Source organism: Bombus huntii, unplaced genomic scaffold, assembly GCF_024542735.1.
Source record: "Bombus huntii isolate Logan2020A unplaced genomic scaffold, iyBomHunt1.1 ctg00000076.1, whole genome shotgun sequence".
Classification (NCBI taxonomy): Eukaryota; Metazoa; Arthropoda; class Insecta; order Hymenoptera; family Apidae; genus Bombus; species Bombus huntii.
The window spans coordinates 85,028-106,146 of NW_026099334.1; the positions used below are offsets into that span (position 1 = coordinate 85,028).

Below are 21,119 nucleotides of genomic sequence, written 5' to 3' on the forward strand. Positions count from 1 at the left end.
TGTACACCAACGGAAACAAATTTAAAAATTGAAAACGCTGAGATAAATAGAAATGACATTGGATACAAGAATTTAATTGGCGCATTGCTGTATATTAGTACAAATACCAGACCCAATATAAGTTATAGTGTGAATTATCTTAAGTAGATTTCAAGATTGTTGTAGCGAGACACATTTTAAATATGCTTTGCGAATATTGAAATATTTGTACCGAAATATTGAAATATTTAATATTAAAGATTTAAGGTTACATTAGAAAAGGAATGAAAAGTGTGAAACGATAGATTGTTATGTGGACGCTGATTGGGCAGGAGATCATTTAGATAGAAAATCTACTTCTGGATATGTAATTAAATTGTATGGAAATGTAATCGGTTGGAAATCTAAAAAACAAAGGTGTGTGACAAAAGCCTGGACGTATGCAGAGTATGTAGCTCTATCGGAAGCGGTGAGTGAATTAATGTCTATTAGAGAAATTATGAAGGTCTTCAATGTAAATCTAGACAATAACCCTGTAAAAATTTATGACGATAACTCTGGAGTGATAAGTATAGCAAAGTACGGAAATTTCACAAAAAATTCTAAACACATTGAAGTTCATTACCACTACGTTCACGAATGCTTAAAGGAAAATAAGATAAATATAATTTAAGTAGGTACAGACGAAAATACTACATAGGTTCTCTAAGAGGTTTTTCTATGTGCGATAGTCGAATCAAAGATTTGAATTTTTCGATTTGATCTACAGTGTTTATATTTTCAATAATGTTAGAAATTTGGACTGAAAACTTACCACCATTGATAAAGCATACTGGCGTTGGCTTTCCGTCGAAGTATACAATTTTTTGAACGATTTCTCCCGATGCGAGGGGTGGTTCTTGCTGCAGCAGAAGAGTATTATTATCTAATTTTAATGTTTTATTGGAGAGTTCGAATCGATATTGATTTAAACCGGGTAAGCCTAATATGCCGTCTTCTATGATAGGGAAATTATCATCTACTAAGGAAAATTCTATCTCTTTGTTGAATAAATTTAGTTTAATTTTGGAATTGGATTCGTATTTGGAATGTTCCATGGAGAATTTCTATGTGTCTGGTATTATTGTCCTTCCTGGGTAGCATCCTCGTTTAAGCAAGTTGATTCCTGCTCCCGAGTCAACGAAAAATCGCAATCCTCGTCGTCCTGGTAATTGTAGTCGTATTGTGGATAATCTTCCTGAGGTAGCATTGTTAATTCTGATTGTTCTTGAATGTGGTTTATTCCTGGAGGGGCTTTTGTTTGAGGCGGTATTCGAAAATTTTGGCATTGATTGGCAAGGTGTCCCAATCGATCGCATTTGAAACATTTCGTTTGTGGCCTTTCGTTTAATGGTCGATTTTCAAGCTTTGTAAAATTATTCATTCTTGGTAGAATGTTTTGTGTGGGTGGAGTTTTGTTATTCATGTTACTTGTAATCGTGAAGCGGTTACCTACTGGACGAGACGTCTGGTTACGATAAGATGGTGGAGTGGTTGTTTGTCGTGTCATCCGTCTGCGAGCGTTGTCTTCGCGAAAGTATTTTTCCACGTCCATTGCCTTTTTTTCTGCATCGATGATGTTTGGGGGGGGGGGGGATTAGCCAATAGCACGTGTCCTATTTCTGAACGAAGGCCTCTTACATAGTCAATCACAGAAACCATGTATAGTCGATCGTTCATCGCTCATCGAGTTAGTTCGTCTTTATATTCATTGGTAATGCTGTATTGAAGTTTGTTGAAAACACGTCGAAATCTAATGTTATAATTTTGCACGCTTTCGGTTATTCCTTGCTTTATCACTCTTAACTGATCTTGGTGTTCTCTTACTGATGCTTGAGTAGCTACGTTACGTCTTAATCCTTCGTACAGAGTTTCGAATTCGTTAATATGGATATTGCGGATTGTCATTGCGGCTTTTCCTACAATTTTCTCTATTTTGATCATTTTTAATAATAACGTTTGTTCGCTACACATCATTCTCATTTCTTTTATTTCACGAATAAAATCTTCTACACTTATATCGTTTTCTCCGTTTAGTATCGGAGATACTAAACAGCTTTTAGATTTCCAGAGTTTCCAGCTGTTGGATTGGATGGTTGGACATATGTTGGTGGCTTTTGTGGCATAGGTGGAGGTGGATTAGTATCGTGTTTTAATACTGATATATTATCGTCATCGTCAGTCATCATAGAACCGAATTCAGTTGATTTTACGTTTATTTGTGGTAGTTTAACACGAGAGAGGTTTCTACTTAATATTTCCATTTCGTTAGCGCGTTTTCTATTTTCTTCGTTCGCTAATTTTAAAGCATTCTTTATTTCGTTAAATTGTTGTCGAAATTCTTCGTTCTGTCTCTGTATTAAGTCTAAAATTGCTCTGGTAGAGGAATCGAGTGTTCCCGTTTTATTTTGAACTCCACTTGTAGAGGGTAAACTTGTCTCGGCTTTTGTGTCTTTCTTGTTCATATTGTCTCTTCGCTAGAGTTACTAGAGAAACTAACTTTTCGCGTTCTATATTGTTTAAAAGAATTCCGACTTTTCTCACCTTGATACGTAAGTTCGTAGAATGAGGTTCCCTTGCGGTGTTTTCCTCTGTGGCGCGTTCAAATGTGTTGTTTGAGTGTCAAACTCGTTCTGTTGATTTGTTCTATGCTGACAGTGGCCCCGTTAATTTGGTCCACCGTGGTAAATTATTGACAGCAAAGTTCATAACACAAGTAGTTCGAATCCTTCGATCTTCAATAATGTCCGTAGACCGAAATCGTAACTTCGTTTACACTGAAGCGAATGGATCCTGGCAGGATCGCCAAAATGTCACGTAAAAATAATGGGAAAATAATAATAAAAAAATGTTGGGTTCTTGAACCAGAGTTCGAGCTACCTTTATTTTATAATAGGATTACAAGTGTGCGATTTGACCGTTACCGAAAGACTGAAAGACTCGATCAAGACACAGCCCTTCTAGATGTTCGTTTATCTTATGCCTATGTGCCGAATTCATATTCCTTTGTTTTGGGAGTCGGTGTCGTCTGCAAGGCTGTTCAGGTTTCCTGAGTCTGTTGGAGATATTTGTTGACGTTACATGTACGTCAAGACTGTGTAAGTGTCACGAGGCAAAACAATAATATGAGTCGCTCTCGATTTGCATCGTTCTCTAACTCATGCGCCGCTACATACTTATATAGCTATTATTTCTTACAACCTAGCGTATGCAGTTGTGTATGGGGCCTTAAGTTCACTGTTTATAGATACTGCTAGGAATTAATCGAACGAATTCAACGCAGTCACGTTTACAGAGTTCCGTATTATCGGAAATGCCGAATTCGCGTGGTTTCGCTTTGACGTTCGTCCACGTTGACGATTGTTCAAAGAACAACCGAGAGGCCTCCGCGTCGCAGCTACGAAAGACATCGAAGCCGCGACACCCTTCAGTGACTTCCCTATCTTTTCCTAAAACCAAGGATGACGCAACTCAGGCAATCGTTACAAGCGTTCGAACTTCACATTTTCTTACCATACTATCAACAAAAAATGAAAGCTGGTTTTCAATGAGTCATTATATAATTATATGTCGGAGATGAAAGAACACCGGAGCCTTTGGAATTTTAGATAATCCCGCAACATTGTAACCTAGAGTCTACTATAGCTGTAATTGAACAATTGTAGTTATTCAATCCGATTGTAATTGTTCTAGATTAGTGACGGTGAGCTTTGGCTCGAGGTGACAGTCTGTCGCCCAACGTAGCCGCGGTCAAGGGATAAACGCTTTGCCTAACAAAGGTATGGAGTAATTCTATAGCTCTCCTTAAAAGAAATATTCGTGGCGACACGCGACAGTAAACATTCCAACGGTTTCTGTCCCGTGGCTCGCCACACGCAGACCCTATTCTTCGAGTAAGATGATTGCCAGATGTCGATGCGTCTCCGCAGTACATGTTCGGCTAGCTGGAGGGCCCGTTATAAATCTTAAGGTTTAGTTAACTAAAGTCCTTCAAACAGACAAACAGTCTTTGTCCCAACTACGGGAAGATAGGGGAGACATATTTTTCAACGAGCGGCGTCTCCCACTAGCAACTTTCCCTCGAGGGCGGCTAACATCTTTTTCTAACCACCGATATGGAGATTGACCAATTAGCAGCAACGTCAATTTCCCTTACTTCCTAAACGAAGGCTTTCCTCGACGAATCCGATGATCTCGTGTCCTTAGACACACCCCATTATAGTTTTCCTCTGTGACATCATCGGGACGGGACGGGCATTCTTTTACGCGCTCCCGTCGACCAAAGAGTAACGTCTTTACGCTCAGCAATTATTTTTACGAGTCAGACTTAGATTCAGCGAGAACGCCCATCTGTCATCCCGTTGGCCGCGGATTCGTTATTGAACCGGAGACCACTGTCACTAGTGTCGCGGACGTCTCACCGCCGTGGTAGATTGTCAAAACCTGTGTTATTCATACCTGTGTCAATAAATCGTATCTTCGTTACACCGCAACGATGGCTACCTTCAATGAAGACTCCTCAAACACCGACAACCCTATCCCCAATGTCATTCCGACATATATATCCACCGAAAATGCGCTCTTGTAGACAAACGCTCGATTCGCGTCATAGCTTTTAAAGCTTGTCGCATCTCAATCCGTTGGAAAAAATTTTTCCTGTAGCATATTTTATTTTTACGAACCAACAAGGTCTTTGTTTATTTCCTTCTTTTTTTTTGCTCCAATTTCCCCATTGTTTTTTCAAGGATAGTATTTCAGAGCCACTAGTCAAGTTTATTGTAACAATAAACTTACGTTTCGGAAACATTTTGTGCTGTGAAACAGAATACACTAAAGTTTGAAGGTCACATCGATTTTCGAAAGTTTATAAATGGAGGTGTATGACAGTATCACCAGCTGTTGCTGTCCAAGTAACTCCAACATCGAAATACTACAACGATTCCAATCGAAAGCGCTAAGAGCCTTAATAGACGCACCTTGGTATGTTACCAACGAAACCATCCATCGCGACCTCAAGATACCTACAGTCAAAGAGGAAATAGCAAAATATAGCGACAGATATAGCAAAAGAGTCAAGAAACACCGAAACCCCCTAATCACTGGACTACTCGATACGACGGACCAGATTCGCAGGCTGAAGAGGCACTACTCGCTAGACCTAAACGTTAGATTCATTTAATTATCCAAATTAAGCATATGCACTTACTTATAATACTTATAAATTATACCTATCTATAATAAGTATTAACTTATTGTAAATAAACAGCCATGTCACTGCGCCACGCCAGAAAAATTACTGAAAATTCTCAACGCGAGAATTGATTGTAATTTCAACAAATAAATAAAAACAAAAAAAAAGCTGTTGCTGTCCCCAAGCGCCAAAATACGTTCTGACTACTATTTTATGTATCTCACAGAAGTATGTCTTCATTCATCATCTCCCATGCCATCCACCAACGTGTTCTTAACATGTTATCTCCTAGTAAAATATTGATGTTGAGTCAGATATCCAACTGAATAATCTTTTCGGTGTCTACTATAAGACATTTAAAACCAAGGCTCGTACACACGTGTGCTTATACGTCAGATGTAATACTTAACACGAAACCTGCTTATATTAATATTAAATTTATGCATAGTAGGATGTTCGACCTTTGTAAAAATGAAATTATAATACATACAGTTTCACCGTGGAAAAGTGAATCTTTCTAGCATGTCCACGCAAATGCAGCGGAGGGGAGGACTGTGCATGCACCAAACAACTTTACGTTCGTAATTTTTCACACAAATGTACAACTGTAGGGAAAAAATTATCTCTGATTTTTCGGATGTTAGGAATCGACAATATCGCATAATGGAATGCTGTGTTCTACGTATTCTATTTTTGTTACGAAAGTGGTACAAACGAAGTCCACGTAAGAATAGTACAACAAAATCGGTTGAGGTTAGGTTATCGTGCAGATATCGCGGCTTTTGCATTGGAAATCACGCAACTGCCAGTCTCGTCGTTCCTTGTAAACGAAAGAAAGGTATTGTAATCGGTCGGAATTAACATAAAACTCGTCGTTTCATGATAATACTGTGCATTCTGAATATGCTATGATTTGGTTTAAAATAATAAATAGTCCATTCTTGCATACTATTGCTCCAGCTTTACTTGTATTTTCGATATTGGTATAAATAGAAAGACAATTAATGTCGTTCGAGTCTATTTTCGGATCATTTATATTACGTTTAATCCATATAGTTATTATATGAGACATAGTATCGTAAAATTTGGAAGAATAAAACGTTCGTACAGGAAGTACATTTTATAAGAACTCCAACAAATCTGCGTGTGCACCTAAAATACAAACTGATAGTGATTGTTCATAAGTTTATATACATTATCTAATGTCAATCGAAGGTATCAATTCTTTTTCTCCATAAGAGTACTTTTTCATTTATATGTGTTCAAAAATACATGTGTTCAACCGTGAAGCATATGTCACCTACAACGAAAAAGAGTTTTCCTATACTTAATATTTCCTTTATATACCTATGAAAGTCTATTCTTCGCGTAGTATGAAATTATGAATAAATCTGGAATATTGTTCAATCTGAAAAGAAAAATAACTTATTGACATCATTCATTGATACGAGATTCAGAATGTTTGTTTTGTCTTGCAGAAAAAGAAGGCAGCCCTCCCTTTCTTTTAATGTGAAATAGAAAGCGAAAATTTGAAAACAGATTTTTTGGAAATTTACTTGCAAATATCGTTTTCAATATCGTGATTTTCTTCCCAATGGTACTGTACTTTCAAATTTTCCAGTATCCCTCTAAAAACAAAAAGTCGAACCTCGTTATTGTTAACGTAGGCATTACAAGGAAGCGAAGTATTAGAAAGCAGCTCCTTTTTATTATGGATTTCTCTATAATCATGTAAATAAGAAATTCCGGAAATTTTTTCCTCAAGAATTTAATTCTTGTGTTTTGATTGATAATTATTACACTGCATACTAACTTTTCGCATACTGTTCGCGTCTAACAGTTTCCTAATAATAACTACTTCAAAATTACATATGTTCTTGCACGAATTCAAAAGTACGTATGATACAATTACAATTGATTCTAAAATAATAATTATTTAAAGATATTAAGATACTAATTAAACGTTTCACTGTATTTCAAAATCTGGAACAACAAATTTTTATTTATAAAAAATGAAACTGTCTTTATATATTCTTTGTCATGATGCTATTTCTTATTACCGTGTCGACATTTTTTAAAATTCATTTTGTTATCTCTACGCAATATGAAAATTCATATACTGCTTAATATTTTTTGCATATTATCCATCCACCGCATGATATCTTCTGAAAAATCAAAATATTAATGTTATATTATTACAATGCTTCTTAAATATCAATTTTTGACAAATTTGAAATCCAATATATTTTGCACAATTATTATTTATCAAAAAATTCCAAGTTAGTAACTTTCTTTTCAAATGGCAAATAACATATACTTTGACTTACCTGTAAGTTTTTGTTCCTAATCATCATTTCCTCTTATAGAACATCATTATTGTTCTTATAATTACTACCAGTGTCATAGATATTGTAGTGGCTACAACTGAATTAATAGAAAATGATAAATAACTGTGTATAACACTAACACATAATTGTGTATAACAATGACAGATAACTTTTACTTACATATCTGTCGATAAGGGATTACTGTGATATCCTGTTGATGTTTCTTAAGGCACTTGATTAGGTGCGATACGGTATCATTCCTTATGGTATACTGTAGATAAGTATTTTAGAAAATAACAAGAATAAATCTAAATTATTCAGAGGTTCCAGTTTCGGCTTAGACATAAATACAGGACCATTTGCAAAGAAGAAAGGGTGCGTTTCTACAGCCTCGTTATAGTAACCATGAATACCAATCTCTGAATTACTGGTTACTAAACATAAATATCCTATAAAATTTAATATATTTCTTTAATTTTTAATACATACATGAGTTAGTAGTTCTAAATTATGAATCATCCTACCTGTGATATTACACTTTTCCTTATAATATCATCACTCAAGTGAACAACATTAAGATCATGTAAACCATGTCATCCTATCTTACTGTGAAGATACTTAGTTATGTTATCTAACATTATAAAAATATCATCAAATTCAAGTCCTTTTATTCACATCACATGGCCACGACGATCTGGTTCTTCGTTATATAATGTTCTAAAATTTGTCGTATATATAGGATGTACAAACCGTGATATCAAGGTATCAGTTCTTCCTTCCCAAGGGACAGTTTCATTAAAATTCTGATAGAATTAAAAATTAATTATTAATATTCTAACAATCATATATGTTAAATACATTATAGTCAACGATATATACCTGAGCGAATGTAGGGGTGATTCCTTGATAATTATAAATGTCATCAGCCCACATCATTGTGCCACTTCTTTGTACTCCAGCCTCTAGATTAACAGCCTAAACAAACATACGAAATTTTATAGAAGCTGTACAAAATATAGTATATATGCGCAATATTGAAGCGTTCAAGGGGATATAAAGGTAATGTACATCACATACACGTGTACTCTCATGCAACAAAATACAATTAGATTTAATAGTATAAGCTCTTTTATTCATCATAATAGATTGGAAATTTAAGTGTCTTACGAGGGTGAGTAAAAAGTTACCCGCTCTGTCGGTGTAGAATTTATTTTAAGCAATTGTCAAAAAAGACACATCATTTTTTGACATAATCACTCGATTTCTGTATACACTTTGTCCATTTGCCGAAGGACCTTTGTATTTTCTCATTAAAAAATGTTTTGGGCTGAGCTGCGAACCACGAATGCATCGTCGTCTTCACCTTTTCATCAGCTTTTTCGGCATCCATCTCGCACAAACTTTTTAAAATCCAAATCTGTCGTGCACTATTGCATAAGCAGAGCCGTGGCTGATTTGCAAATGATTTGCCACATTATCCAGTGTCACTTGTCTATTCCATAGAGCATAAGTTCATGAGCACGTTCAATGTTGTCATCGTGGATGTGGACGGGCGTCCAGCTGTTTTTTCATAACACTTGTGCGATCTTCTTTGAACTTTTGTGCCCATTCAAACACACTTCGTGACAAAACACTTTCTCCATAATGTGCATTAAATCTTTGATAAATATAGGCATCAAACATAACCTCCGACCACAAGAAACGAATCACAGCATCCTGCACTGTTTTCCTGCAAATCACCATTGCAAAGCGCCATTACTCGCGCAACGGTCACAAACGAATTGACGTAACACAAAGAAACCTGCGCAGCAGCACTGAACAGATATTGACGTCATACGAAGAGTGCAGATGGATCAATACGGTCGACAGAAGTTTTAACTATCTGGAGTGCGGATAAATTTTTACTGAGAGTCGTATAGGAATCTATAATCTGTAAGTACACCTTTGGCTGAATGGAAATTTCTGTTACATATAGTCAAAAATGCAGAAACTGTGTATTGAATTGGAAAGTGATAAAAAATAAGTGAAGTTTCGAGGTTGCATGTGATTGCATGAGTACACAGGACGTTTTTAGCGAATAAAAAATAATTTTGAAAGACACGAGACTTATCTTGTATTTTATGCACTCTCTGTGTCCGAATTTCCAGAAGCTCTCTATCTTATGAAGTGTTTTAGATTAGCCGGAAAATTTTGTACGTACGTACAAGAAGTATACGATCTAAGTGGAATATTCCATTATTCTCTTGATACAACAGAAACGAAATTTACAGAACTTCTCAGAAAGTTGGTTTATTATTACCAAATTTATAGAATTAATATACGTTTATCATCTTTACATACCTAAGTCGTGGAGGTTTATCGTGCGTAAAAAATTAGTGTCGTTTCAAAGTTACATTTCGTACATTTTAAGCCTATAATTTGTAACGTACAAAACAATGTAAATTTGAGCTGTTTCTTATCTCCACAATAAGAAAATCCAACTTTACGTTTTTTACACAATGATATTTATGGAACAGTAATATCATATTATTGCATCGCTTGGAGAATGAAGTCAAGGTACGATGTGACCCTAGTGTAAACGCTGGGATACCCAGCTGTGCCGCACTTATAAGCATAAGACACAATACCTATTAAATACGAGGTTAATTCATGTTGTATCAGCAGTGGTCCGCCACGGTCAGCCTGAAAGGATCGTTAAATTTTTAATCAAAGATACTGAAATATATCGATCGAATTGCATTGAAATTATACTTATATACAGTAATAATCTTCTATTGACTTGTGTATTGAAATACTCCAATTTATAACGTACATGTTATATGTATTTTGAGCAAAACTAAGATTAGAAGGAAATTAGATTAAATACCATAACGAGGTGTGAGAAGTGGGCAAAACTATTAAATTGTGTTTATCTATTATTTTTAATGTTTAAGACGTCGATTTGATGTTAATTCGAATCGACGTGTCTTCAGATACCGTATAGTTTGTAGTAACTCTGTAACTTAATTACCGTACAAGAATCCTCTCCACCCTGAGCATGTTCGGCGCATATTATACCATCAGTGATATCAGGTGCATTAGGAAATTTGGAATAAGCTATTTTGCATTCGGCGTTCTTAATCACTGGTATTTGTACTTCCATTAATGCATTACGTCGTGGTCGTCCTACGAAGAAAATAAGAAAGATATTTAAGACTGGAACTGTTTAATTTTATTATAAAATTGATATCACTTACTATATCTTAATGCTCCCCATCCAGCAACAAGGGGGTTATAGCCGACGAAGTTGCTCTTTCGTAGGGGCTCTTTCGTACAAATGGGATATATGTACCCTGAAAAATAAAAAAATAAATGAAAATGCAGGAAACGAATGACCAAAAGTATGAGAAAGAATTATACACGCTTTATGACACAATATATGTGTACAGTAAGAAATTTCAGGATATGATACTTCAGTAATACTCAATAGCATATATATATATATATATTTGAGGACTTACTCGAAAATGGCACCTCCTCCACCAATCTAAGAATGGCAATATTATGATTGTGTATGTTTTCTATTCCATCCATATGTGCACAATGTGCTGCGGTCAAAACATGCCTAGCCGATATCAGGGAACCTCCGCACTTCCATAGTGGTTTGTCTGGGTTTCGGGGATTACAAAAACCTAATGCAGCGATCCATGGCCAAGCGCCTAAAATGCAATAGTCATAGTTGTGAATATACATAATTTTTTCTCACATAACGAGTAACAACGATTATTACCTATTCGATATTCGATCATACAGCAGACGATAAGTACATACGTACAAATACTCTGAAATAGAGATTTGATAAAGACAGAAATTAAATTTTTATTCCAGTGGAATACAAATTATTAAATAATTCTATATAATTTCTATTTGAACTATACTGAACTATAAAGTTCAAACGTGTAATTTCTGCCCTAACAGTTTTTGATCTCTATCCATATTATTACTCCTATATTAATTTTTTATTTCAAGCAAAAAGATACTCTTCCTAACATGAAGTAAAAGAAAGAAATAATTCAAGTTAATAAGTAAAGTTACTACCGATAAAATCATAGCATTATTATTTAGTCTAATTGAAATGTACATTGATGTGCTGTTTAATGCCTTTAAAGTTCATTCTTTGCAGTAAATGGCTTATTATTAATCGGAAAGAAAGACATAAAACGTACCAAGTTCAGCTGGTTTACCATCGACTACCCTGGTATGAGAGACGTTGCTAAAACCACAGTATGGTGGTCGCAAAGCCTTATACTTATACACAGTTTTTATTAAAATTTCTCTCTTCTCTTTGTTTGGATCGTTCGGACAGCAAACGATCGTAACATTGACCTGGTATCTGCACACTGATCGTCTATAAAAATCGGTGTCTGTACGGTACTGTATCTGCCATATTTCTTGCAGAGGTTTACATTTTCTGTAGTCAAGGCACCTGCCTTCTTGATTGTCCGGTGTGGTACATTCTGGATCAAACAATTTTAAAACATTTATACAGTTCAAAGATGCGTAAGAAAGCGACACCGATTACTCAACTTTCGAAGTAAAAGGCCGATCAAGTCCACCGGATTGCCCTACAGACACGTATTAATCCGTAAGAGTTAGTCATCATGTTGATAATAATTATCTAAAGAAACTTTTCACGTGAAAATATAAAATTTTAATTGATTAGATATTGTGTTAGCCATACTTAAGAAAGAAAATGAAAATGAATGAAATGAAAGAAAAGGACTACCTTCAACCTCATGTTTTAAATAAACACTTTGTCAGTTTTGCGGTAAATAAATTCTTAGGAATTCAGGACAGTTTTTAGTGAATCATTTTGTTTCGACCGTTCGCGGAGAGACGCGATCGCGAGATAGCACGTCAACGAGAGTTGTAATTTCCCGTTACGATTAAATAATCGACGCCACGAACTGATCGATCCCCTTATTTCGATTATGATAATAAGGGTAGTTCAATGAAATTCCACAGAATTAACACAAATAAATTCATGTTTGTTTGAACAATTTATTAACTAGAAAGATATAAATGGAACAAAAAAAATGTAACTGCGTTTTGGTTGATAAGTAATGCGCGACATACCACCTGTGTTGACGGTTCGACTTCTCGAAAAGTTCTGAACGCCTTTCGATTTTTTTCGTTTTTTCTGGAAGGCGACCCCCACTACGTTCGGATCACGCCACATTCTTTTACGCGAGGTAAAATAACGACCACGAGTCGACGTTTCTGGAAGTCGCCCTGCTTAATGAACCATGCGCTTGCCACTACAATGTTTGTTTGCCGGGCAGACGCGACGGTCCGTCTGCGACATTATAGTGCCGCGATCGATAGTTAAGAATATGACCTATGGTAAGCCGCATGGCGTAACATTCTCCCCCCGTTGAGAGGGTACCGATCAAACTAGCGAGGTGTGGTTGAAGTTCCCATCTTATTTCGTCTCGGTGGCTAGTTGTTCGGGTTTCTCGAGATCGGGTTGAATTGGCAGTGGGACAAGCCTTTTGACGCCCCGATCCAAAATGCTTTTTGCCGTCTGAACTGTAGCTGTCCGGATGACACTGTCACGACCGGCATACTTCAAATCCGACGAACTGACGATAGAGATAAAGCACTCGGCGACAATGTATATCGCTGAAGTGCCTAATGAACCATCAACATCCCAACGGTCCTTCCACCGAAGGTTCTAGAAGAAAGAGCACGTGGCAACGGTCGCGGACGCCTAGCAAATGCATGGACGGTGGGGATGTTGAGGGATGACAAAAGAAAGTAATCGGATCCGATCGAAAGTAAAATCATAAGTCAGTCTTAAAAAGTCACGCCCAGAGTTCGGAAGTAGATTGTAAAGTGTATTGATGTTAGAAAAAAAATAAAGTTTTCTTTTTTTTATTTTTTACCTCAAATTCCTTTTTTATTTTGTTATTTTACGTGACAACACCATCGGCGCCTGGATGAACTCGGCCCAGAGGCCAATGCATGGAGGGAACGTTGTCCTCTCTGAGGATGACGATTGTGCCCTTTTGGATGCTGTGTCCACCCTTGCTCCATTTATTGCGGTTGGTTAGCTCGTTCAAATACTCCTTATGCCAGCGGTTCCAAAAATGTTGTTTAAGCTGTTGGATATGCTGCCATTTGGAGAGTCGGTTCGATGGAATGTCTCTGAAATCTCGATCACGTAAGCACATTAATGAATCGCCAATGAGGAAATGTCCGGGAGTGAGGGCTAGGAGATCATTTGGATCGGTGGAGATAGGAGTTAGCGGGCGGGAATTGAGGACTGCTTCTATTTCTATGATAAGAGTATTACGGTGTTAAGCTCATATGTTTCTGTTTCTCCACTCGCGCTGCGCCATAATATCCTTTGATATTTCCGATCCTCTGGTCGTACGAGGAATTGCCGATACATTTTCTCGATCTCGCCAGTGAGTACGTACTGATGAGCGCGGAATCTAATTAATATACAAAATAAATTGTGAATTGATTCGAGAATATAGGATTTCCCCATTTTCATGATTATCCTGATTTTTGTATAAATATATTTTTGAAGATACTAATAATTAGGTACTTATAAATTAGTATTATCAATTATTTTGCATTTATAATTCCGCCTCTAGTATAAGTGTTAATTGAAAACTAACTTTATGTTTCAAAAAGTACTAGCAAAGTCGTTGAGTAACAAGCCACTGATGCTAACACAAATAGCATTGTCGTAATTAAATATTTCTAAATATTCATTTTTCATTTTGAACCTGTAGAAACAATTTATTATATATACTATTAGCTAAGTAATTGCATATTTAATTAAGTCGAAATATAAAGCTTAGTTATTTTAATAATTTAAAAAATAAAAAACTGACAAACATTTCAATTTAATTTATGGTTGGAACAAAAGACAGTTATTTTTCATTAATTGAAATATTGCAATGCAGAGTACTTTCCAAAATACGCCGAGAGTATTCCTGATGGTGAAACGAGCGTTGCTTCATCGAACGCAGCTAAAGAAAACAACATCTATGTAGTTGGTGGTACGATGCCTGAAATAGAGGGCGATAAATTGTACAATACCTGTACTATTTGGGGTCCCGATGGAACTTTGATAGCAAAACACCGAAAGGTAAGTAATATATTCCTTTATGGCTTTGAATTTGAAAATATTGGGGCGAAGAAAGTGACTCTATCTAGGAATAATTTAGGAATATACATATGTACATACGTATACTATAACCAATTCTATAATTTACGGTTTATAAAATACGTTATGATACGGGAAACGCCCATTTTTGTTGTAATGTGTTTGTGTTGTATAAATTTTTCAAATACTTAAAATATTATTATACTTATTTTTTCTCCTTTTTAAACATTATTAAATGATAAGATTTTTTAATAAAAGAAAGTGATAAAAACGCTGTCAGTTATTAAATAAAAAATAATTAAAGTTTAGGAGTTGGTAACTTTGATATTAAATTACAAAAGTTGCAGCAATAGAATTAGCGACTACATTTTTATGTTATTAGGTACATCTATTCGACATCGACATTCCTAATAAGATTACTTTTCGAGAGAGTGATTCACTCAGTCCTGGTAACTCCCTAACGACGTTCGATGTGAAGGGCTGCAAAATAGGTATTGGCATTTGCTATGATATTAGATTCGAGGAAATGGCACGCATTTATCGGAACAAAGGTACAGTAACTTAATCGATCAATACTTAACTAGCAAAAAATTAAATATCTTTCTTAAATATATTCTATATAAAATTAATATAATCTGTAACTCTGTATAAAAAGAAGCTTAATTTAAAAAACCAGTATATTTGCTGAAAATGAAACAAATAAAAGAATTAAAAGCACAATAAGAGGACTGTCCTCGCATATTCAGAAATGATGGAATGTGAACCGTGCAACTACGAAGTTAATTGGTATTCGGTGGCTTCATATTTCCTGCTTCTCTGGGTTAGGTTGCCAAATGCTGATATATCCAGCGGCATTCAATATGACCACTGGACCACTGCACTGGTCATTACTTCAGCGTTTCAGAGCGAATGATAATCAATTATACGTTGCCTGCATATCACCGGCTCGTGTTCCTTAAGCAAGTTACGTCGCATGGGGACATACACAGTTGACCAATCCCTGGGCAAAGATTCTTTACAATTTGGAAACTCAAGAGAATATGGCAGTCACCGATATAAAAAAAAAAAAAAAAAAAAAAAAAAACTGGCGAACCGTGTGTTACCACAACGAGACACGCGATGCTATTTGTCGCTTTAAATTGTGCCGCAACTCGTTTTTGAGATCTTTGCCAGGGGCGCGTTAAAACATGCTGAAAATATATTTCTGGCTTTTCTGGGGTTTAACTGAAATATGACAAATAACGTTGTAAAACATATGTACTTATGACTTACAGAGTAATTGAGTGTACAAAATATATAGTATACAAAATAGCCAGCGATTTAGGGCTTTAAAAGATCAAAAGGAAAGAAAAGAAAAGAAAAGAAGAAAGATAATATGTTGTGGCAGTCTAAGTCGATCTAAGAAAATAGATAAAGGGAGGGAGGAGCAAAGCTAGTTAATCTGGAAAGAATCCAAGCGTCAATTTCAAGCATTTACAGAGAATCAAGCGGACTGGTTAAAGTCGTGAGTTGAGCAATTATCCCGCGTTAGGTTCAATCAGGTTAGTCCCACGCGAAATTGATCCAACCATGCGAAAACGAGTGTATTCTGATTTCTGTCGCAGATACTTCTGGCTAGTGCAGTACCTACACGGTGGTTGTTGAAATAGCCGCTTCTCATCTATTTTCCGCAGCACGGACATCATCCTTTGATCCCTTACAACTAACGAAGTTTTCGAAGATGTACGGCAGTTTGAGATTCTACTTGAAAATGATCATGAATGCGGTCTGTGTGCCGTCTGCTCTTCTTTTTGTCCTTCCGTTAAAGACTGGTAAGTTGATACTGATTAATTATGTGATCGAAACCCTATATAATGGCTACAAAAATGCCGCTAATATAATATTCCTTCTTTCTTGTATCTGTCTGCCTCTCAGGTCGTTTTACTAATTACAATAAGTAATTTCGACTTCTTTGCGCTCTCTTTTAACGCATTCGAGACCGAAAGAAATTCATATCAGTCAGTAGGCAAGGGTATAATATACATATTTTATATATAACTTATGTAGTAATGTAATATATATATATATATATATATATATATATATATATATATATATATATATATATATATATATATATATATAATTCTATATTGAAAAAAATATGAAATTAACATGATATATACATTACTACATAAGTTATATATAAAATATGTATATTATACTCTTGCCTACTGACTGATATGAATTTCTTTCGGTCTCGAATGCGTTAAAAGGGAGCGCAAAGAAGTCGAAATTACTTATTGTAATTAGTAAAACGACCTGAGAGGCAGACAGATACAAGAAAGAAGGAATATTATATTAGCGGCATTTTTGTAGCCATTATATAGGGTTTCGATCGCATAATTAATCAGTATCAACTTACCAGTCTTTAACGGAAGGACAAAAAGAAGAGCAGACGGCACACAGACCGCAATCATGATCATTTTCAAGTAGAATCTCAAACTGCCGTACATCTTCGAAAACTTCGTTAGTCGTAAGGGATCAAAGGATGATGTCCGTGCTGCGGAAAATAGATGAGAAGCGGCTATTTCAACAACCACCGTGTAGGTACTGCACTAGCCAGAAGTATCTGCGACAGAAATCAGAATACACTCGTTTTCGCATGGTTGGATCAATTTCGCGTGGGACTAACCTGATTGAACCTAACGCGGGATAATTGCTCAACTCACGACTTTAACCAGCCCGCTTGATTCTCTGTAAATGCTTGAAATTGACGCTTGGATTCTTTCCAGATTAACTAGCTTTGCTCCTCCCTCCCTTTATCTATTTTCTTAGATCGACTTAGACTGCCACAACATATTATCTTTCTTCTTTTCTTTTCTTTTCTTTCCTTTTGATCTTTTAAAGCCCTAAATCGCTGGCTATTTTGTATACTATATATTTTGTACACTCAATTACTCTGTAAGTCATAAGTACATATGTTTTACAACGTTATTTGTCATATTTCAGTTAAACCCCAGAAAAGCCAGAAATATATTTTCAGCATGTTTTAACGCGCCCCTGGCAAAGATCTCAAAAACGAGTTGCGGTACAATTTAAAGCGACAAATAGCATCGCGTGTCTCGTTGTGGTAACACACGGTTCGCCAGCTTTTTAAAAGCGCTCTCCGTCTGCTTTTTCCTCTCTTCCCTGTCTCTTCGTTTTTCCTTAACAAGCGAAACCATTTTCGCGAGGACGAGAGTACGGAAATGACGTACTGGCAATTTTGTTTTGTGATAATACAAGCAGCTCGGTTTCAGTGAATTAAACTTGACCCCAAGCTTCTACTTATCAACCTTCCTTTCCTTTATTTTCCCTTCTATATCGGTTTTGCGGTTTTCCACATTTCCATCACAATAAACCATGTTTTTTCTCGATTTTACATGTTAGACAATGATTCACGGCAAAAGCGTCGACTGTAAAAATATTTGTAGTTGCAATAGCAACAAGTATGTTTTCTCAAATAGAAAATATTGGGAGCGTACACGCTGGCAAAACAATTCATGAATAGCTCGTCCTCTGCTTGTTATTTGTTTCGATACTGTTAGCAAACAAATTCATGAAACATACTGGTATAGCGTAAAATGAACATAAAAGTTTTGCGTACACTTGAGAGCTGAACTTTGGTTGTTATACGTATATTATACATATACGCATACAGTTATGTATATGTATATATATATATATAGAAAATTCCTTAGAACTTTGAGCTTAATAACATATTAAAATCATTAACATTAAGGAGGTGAACTTTACTTACCAATTACCAAAGTTTCTTCCGCCAAATAATACATAAAAATTGAATAAGATAATGTAACTAGTTTTAACTTTTTTTTGTGTTATAATTTGAATCACTCGATTTATCCGACTGAGGATGGTCGATCGCAATCTCAATTTATACGTATTCTCATCGCATGAAATAGATCACATGAGGGATTTTCAAAAGTCGATGGAATATTAATCGCGATTAATTATTTGTAGGTGTATTCTGTGCGGCTAAAGCAATCATCTAATGAATTATTGAGTACCAGGAATGTTAGCGGTAAACAGGATTGCGGCTATGAATGATTCTCTAATGTCTATATTAGAGATGAATTTGATAATTTATCCTCATAATATGCAATCCGCTTTTAAGTGGAAATCATAATTAACAATTTCTGTTTGATTAAATATGAAGAGCAGATAAATCGATACGCTTAAATCAATATTAGAATTTCTTAACATTTTTATCAAATATTTTAGCACTGTAAAAGCGTCGTAGTAGAGAAATATTAGGTTGTTTTAAAAGTTTCTTTCGTTTTATAAGATAGTAATAGATGTACAACATTTTTCGTTTTATATTATTTTATTGAATTACGTGTGATCCACCTTTTTCCAATTTAATGTAAAATAATATAGAATAACATAAAACAAAATATGTTGTGCATCTGTCATTTCTTTATAAAACGAAAGAAACTTGGGACAACCTAATAGGAATTTACTTCTATTATCCATTATAAAAATGGATTGTTAATCCTCTAGGAGATACGAACAATATAATTGCAATTAATAAGGAATAAGCTAGCATAACTTAAACCAGCTTTTGCAGAAAGCTATTAGCTGAAGATGTTTATTAAACAATGACAACATGAATTTTCTTAAGTACCCCATTTGGTACTTAATCTACTTCGTAAGTACTGTGTGTCCTAGCCTTCAAAGGATGCAATTTTAACCAGAATGTTTCACATTACTTACCCGTATTATTTCCTTGTAATATAATTTATATTTACATTATCTACGTTACGTTACATTCTACGCGTTAATGTAATGTGATTTTTATTTCTAATCGAAGTTATTCAAAATTTGTACTATCTCAATAAAAAATTAACAGCCTGCAAAAACTTCACAGAAGCATTAGTATCTTCGAAATTATTTAATTCAAATGGCTAATATTCTTTAACAATATGCACTCGACGACGTTTATCGAGAGAAGTATGTGGCGTAATAGTTAAACTTTCAATTCATATACATATATCGTTTATGAAAAAGTAGTCATTCTGCTTTTGTGATCTGTGACACACTATAAATTCTCATAAGCTAACCAACGCGTAATCTTCTGTAACGTATTAATATAATATAGGTATGTATATCTCGACTTTGAGCAACCAATTGGTGCTAAATAAGCTTTAGTACATACTTCTTACACGTAACAAAAGACCAGTTAACATCTCTGCTCTTAAAAGAAAAACGAAAGAAGCTCTGAAAAGCTGCAGAGTTCAGGTCGAATAACACCAGCTCAGATAAATGACCCTCTAACTTACCTTTGTCCTCATCGACGTCAGTGATTTTAAAGCTAGTTATAAAGTGCACTTCTCAGCCAGCGTCCACGGCAGTCAATATTATTTAACGGGTCTTAACGCGATGTAAAAAGGGAAAAAGGAGGAAAGAGGGAACAGGGAAGCAAAGAGAAGAAACGAATTTTTCATTTTCTCGAAACTGGATCAAGTTTCAGGCTGCTCGCCAAAGAGTCTGTAGCTATCGAGACAAGATTAGACAAACCACGCTTTAAAATTGCCACAGAACTATAATAATCCTCGAAATCAATACGATTCGTCGATCCATCGCCTGATTAAAAAATGAGATAGGATGAAGCTCACTAGTCGGCCTTTGAACTTTCAATAGCGCTTACGGCTCGTATACTCTAGTTTGAATGCTACAATGTAAGCCAAGTCAGCTGTAACTAGCGTTCGCGTGATTGTCGCTATCTATTATTCACGCGTTACACGTTCACCAGACAAACGCGTCTACCGGTTGACATTGTTTTCTGTCCTGAGTTTCAAAGCAATTATGTTGCTTCGTGTAATCAAATCTCGCCAAACTAACGATAAGTTCTTGTTTGATCTTACACAGTTATTAAAACTATACAAGTTAAACCAATCTAGCCTAAACAAGTAATGTCGTTATATATACTTTTTTAAATCTATATATTGTTTAATAAATCCTTTAATATATATTGTTTAATACAATATATTTTAGAGGTTTTAAATATTATTGCTGACTAAACTTCGCATCTACGCATCATCTTTCTTTAACTTTTTTTGTATTTTCTTATCGACGCATGAAGACGAAATGCGTAAATTTTATTATTTATTTAAACATTACTATATTGTGCTCAAAGTAGCGGAATATCGTTCTATTATCAATATATGAAGAACTAAAAGAATTAAAAAAGAATTAAAAAAATATGTAGTTCAATCAATACTTCGTGTATTTTTCTATCTCCACAAGACAATATCCGGACCAGTTACGCTTACAGTATCAACAAAGATTTGTCCAGCCATACGGAATAAGTCGTACTCAGTAGTTTAAAAGTATTAACCGCACAAACTCCAGAAACACTTTTGAAGTAACTTTCGAACCAATA

At 35.4% G+C, this 21,119-nt stretch overlaps 3 protein-coding genes across 6 annotated transcripts in view; 1 reads left to right on the plus strand and 2 right to left on the minus strand.

Annotated features, from left to right (window-relative positions):
- Positions 1 to 7,217: 7,217 nt before the first annotated feature.
- On the minus strand, positions 7,218 to 12,093 carry LOC126876478 (venom serine protease Bi-VSP-like). Its single transcript, XM_050639328.1, has 9 exons — positions 11,742 to 12,093; positions 11,037 to 11,234; positions 10,773 to 10,868; positions 10,547 to 10,701; positions 8,416 to 8,511; positions 8,061 to 8,339; positions 7,717 to 7,985; positions 7,537 to 7,633; positions 7,218 to 7,374 (listed from the first exon to the last, which is right to left on the minus strand). Exons 2-6 carry the CDS (start codon positions 11,107 to 11,109, stop codon positions 8,208 to 8,210), a joined length of 552 nt encoding a protein of 183 aa, XP_050495285.1. The 5' UTR covers positions 11,110 to 11,234; positions 11,742 to 12,093; the 3' UTR covers positions 7,218 to 7,374; positions 7,537 to 7,633; positions 7,717 to 7,985; positions 8,061 to 8,207.
- Positions 12,094 to 14,448: 2,355 nt separating this feature from the next.
- On the plus strand, positions 14,449 to 18,921 carry LOC126876479 (omega-amidase NIT2-A-like). 3 transcript variants are annotated; one of them, XM_050639329.1, is made up of 4 exons: positions 14,449 to 14,677; positions 15,078 to 15,246; positions 15,521 to 16,506; positions 18,698 to 18,921. In XM_050639329.1, exons 1-3 carry the CDS (start codon positions 14,594 to 14,596, stop codon positions 15,652 to 15,654), a joined length of 387 nt encoding a protein of 128 aa, XP_050495286.1. In that variant the 5' UTR covers positions 14,449 to 14,593; the 3' UTR covers positions 15,655 to 16,506; positions 18,698 to 18,921. The 3 variants fall into 3 exon arrangements, 1 of the variants encoding a protein (XP_050495286.1); XR_007694222.1 differs by lacking the exons at positions 15,078 to 15,246; positions 15,521 to 16,506 and adding an exon at positions 17,103 to 17,280 and having other exon boundaries at positions 14,466 to 14,677; XR_007694221.1 differs by lacking the exons at positions 15,078 to 15,246; positions 15,521 to 16,506; positions 18,698 to 18,921 and adding an exon at positions 17,103 to 17,376.
- LOC126876480 (omega-amidase NIT2-A-like) overlaps positions 17,241 to 21,119 on the minus strand; it is a 53,736-nt gene continuing 49,857 nt past the window's right edge. The window contains exons 1-2 of one of the 2 annotated variants that reach the window (XR_007694223.1): positions 17,370 to 17,764; positions 17,241 to 17,306 (exon numbers count right to left, since the gene is read on the minus strand). Coding sequence is in view for 1 of the 2 variants with exons in the window: in XM_050639330.1 (XP_050495287.1) it covers positions 17,293 to 17,306 (14 nt within the window). In the remaining variant the exon portion in view is untranslated. Of the gene's footprint in view, positions 17,307 to 17,369; positions 17,765 to 21,119 lie in introns of those variants that run through there. The other variant, XM_050639330.1, reaches the window with a different exon arrangement.

Excerpts from the sequence above, each read along its gene's own strand:
- LOC126876478 (XM_050639328.1), bottom strand. The coding sequence starts at position 11,109 with ATGGATGGAATAGAAAACATACACAATCATAATATTGCCATTCTTAGA. Across the intron at positions 10,869-11,036 it reads GGAGGAGGTGCCATTTTCGA|GGTACATATATCCCATTTGT; the intron begins GTAAGTCCTCAA and ends TTTATTTTTCAG. Across the intron at positions 8,512-10,546 it reads GTGGAGAGGATTCTTGTACG|GCTGTTAATCTAGAGGCTGG; the intron begins GTAATTAAGTTA and ends ATGTTTGTTTAG.
- LOC126876479 (XM_050639329.1), top strand. The coding sequence starts at position 14,594 with ATGCCTGAAATAGAGGGCGATAAATTGTACAATACCTGTACTATTTGG. Across the intron at positions 14,678-15,077 it reads TGATAGCAAAACACCGAAAG|GTACATCTATTCGACATCGA; the intron begins GTAAGTAATATA and ends TTATGTTATTAG. Across the intron at positions 15,247-15,520 it reads ACGCATTTATCGGAACAAAG|GTTGCCAAATGCTGATATAT; the intron begins GTACAGTAACTT and ends TCTCTGGGTTAG.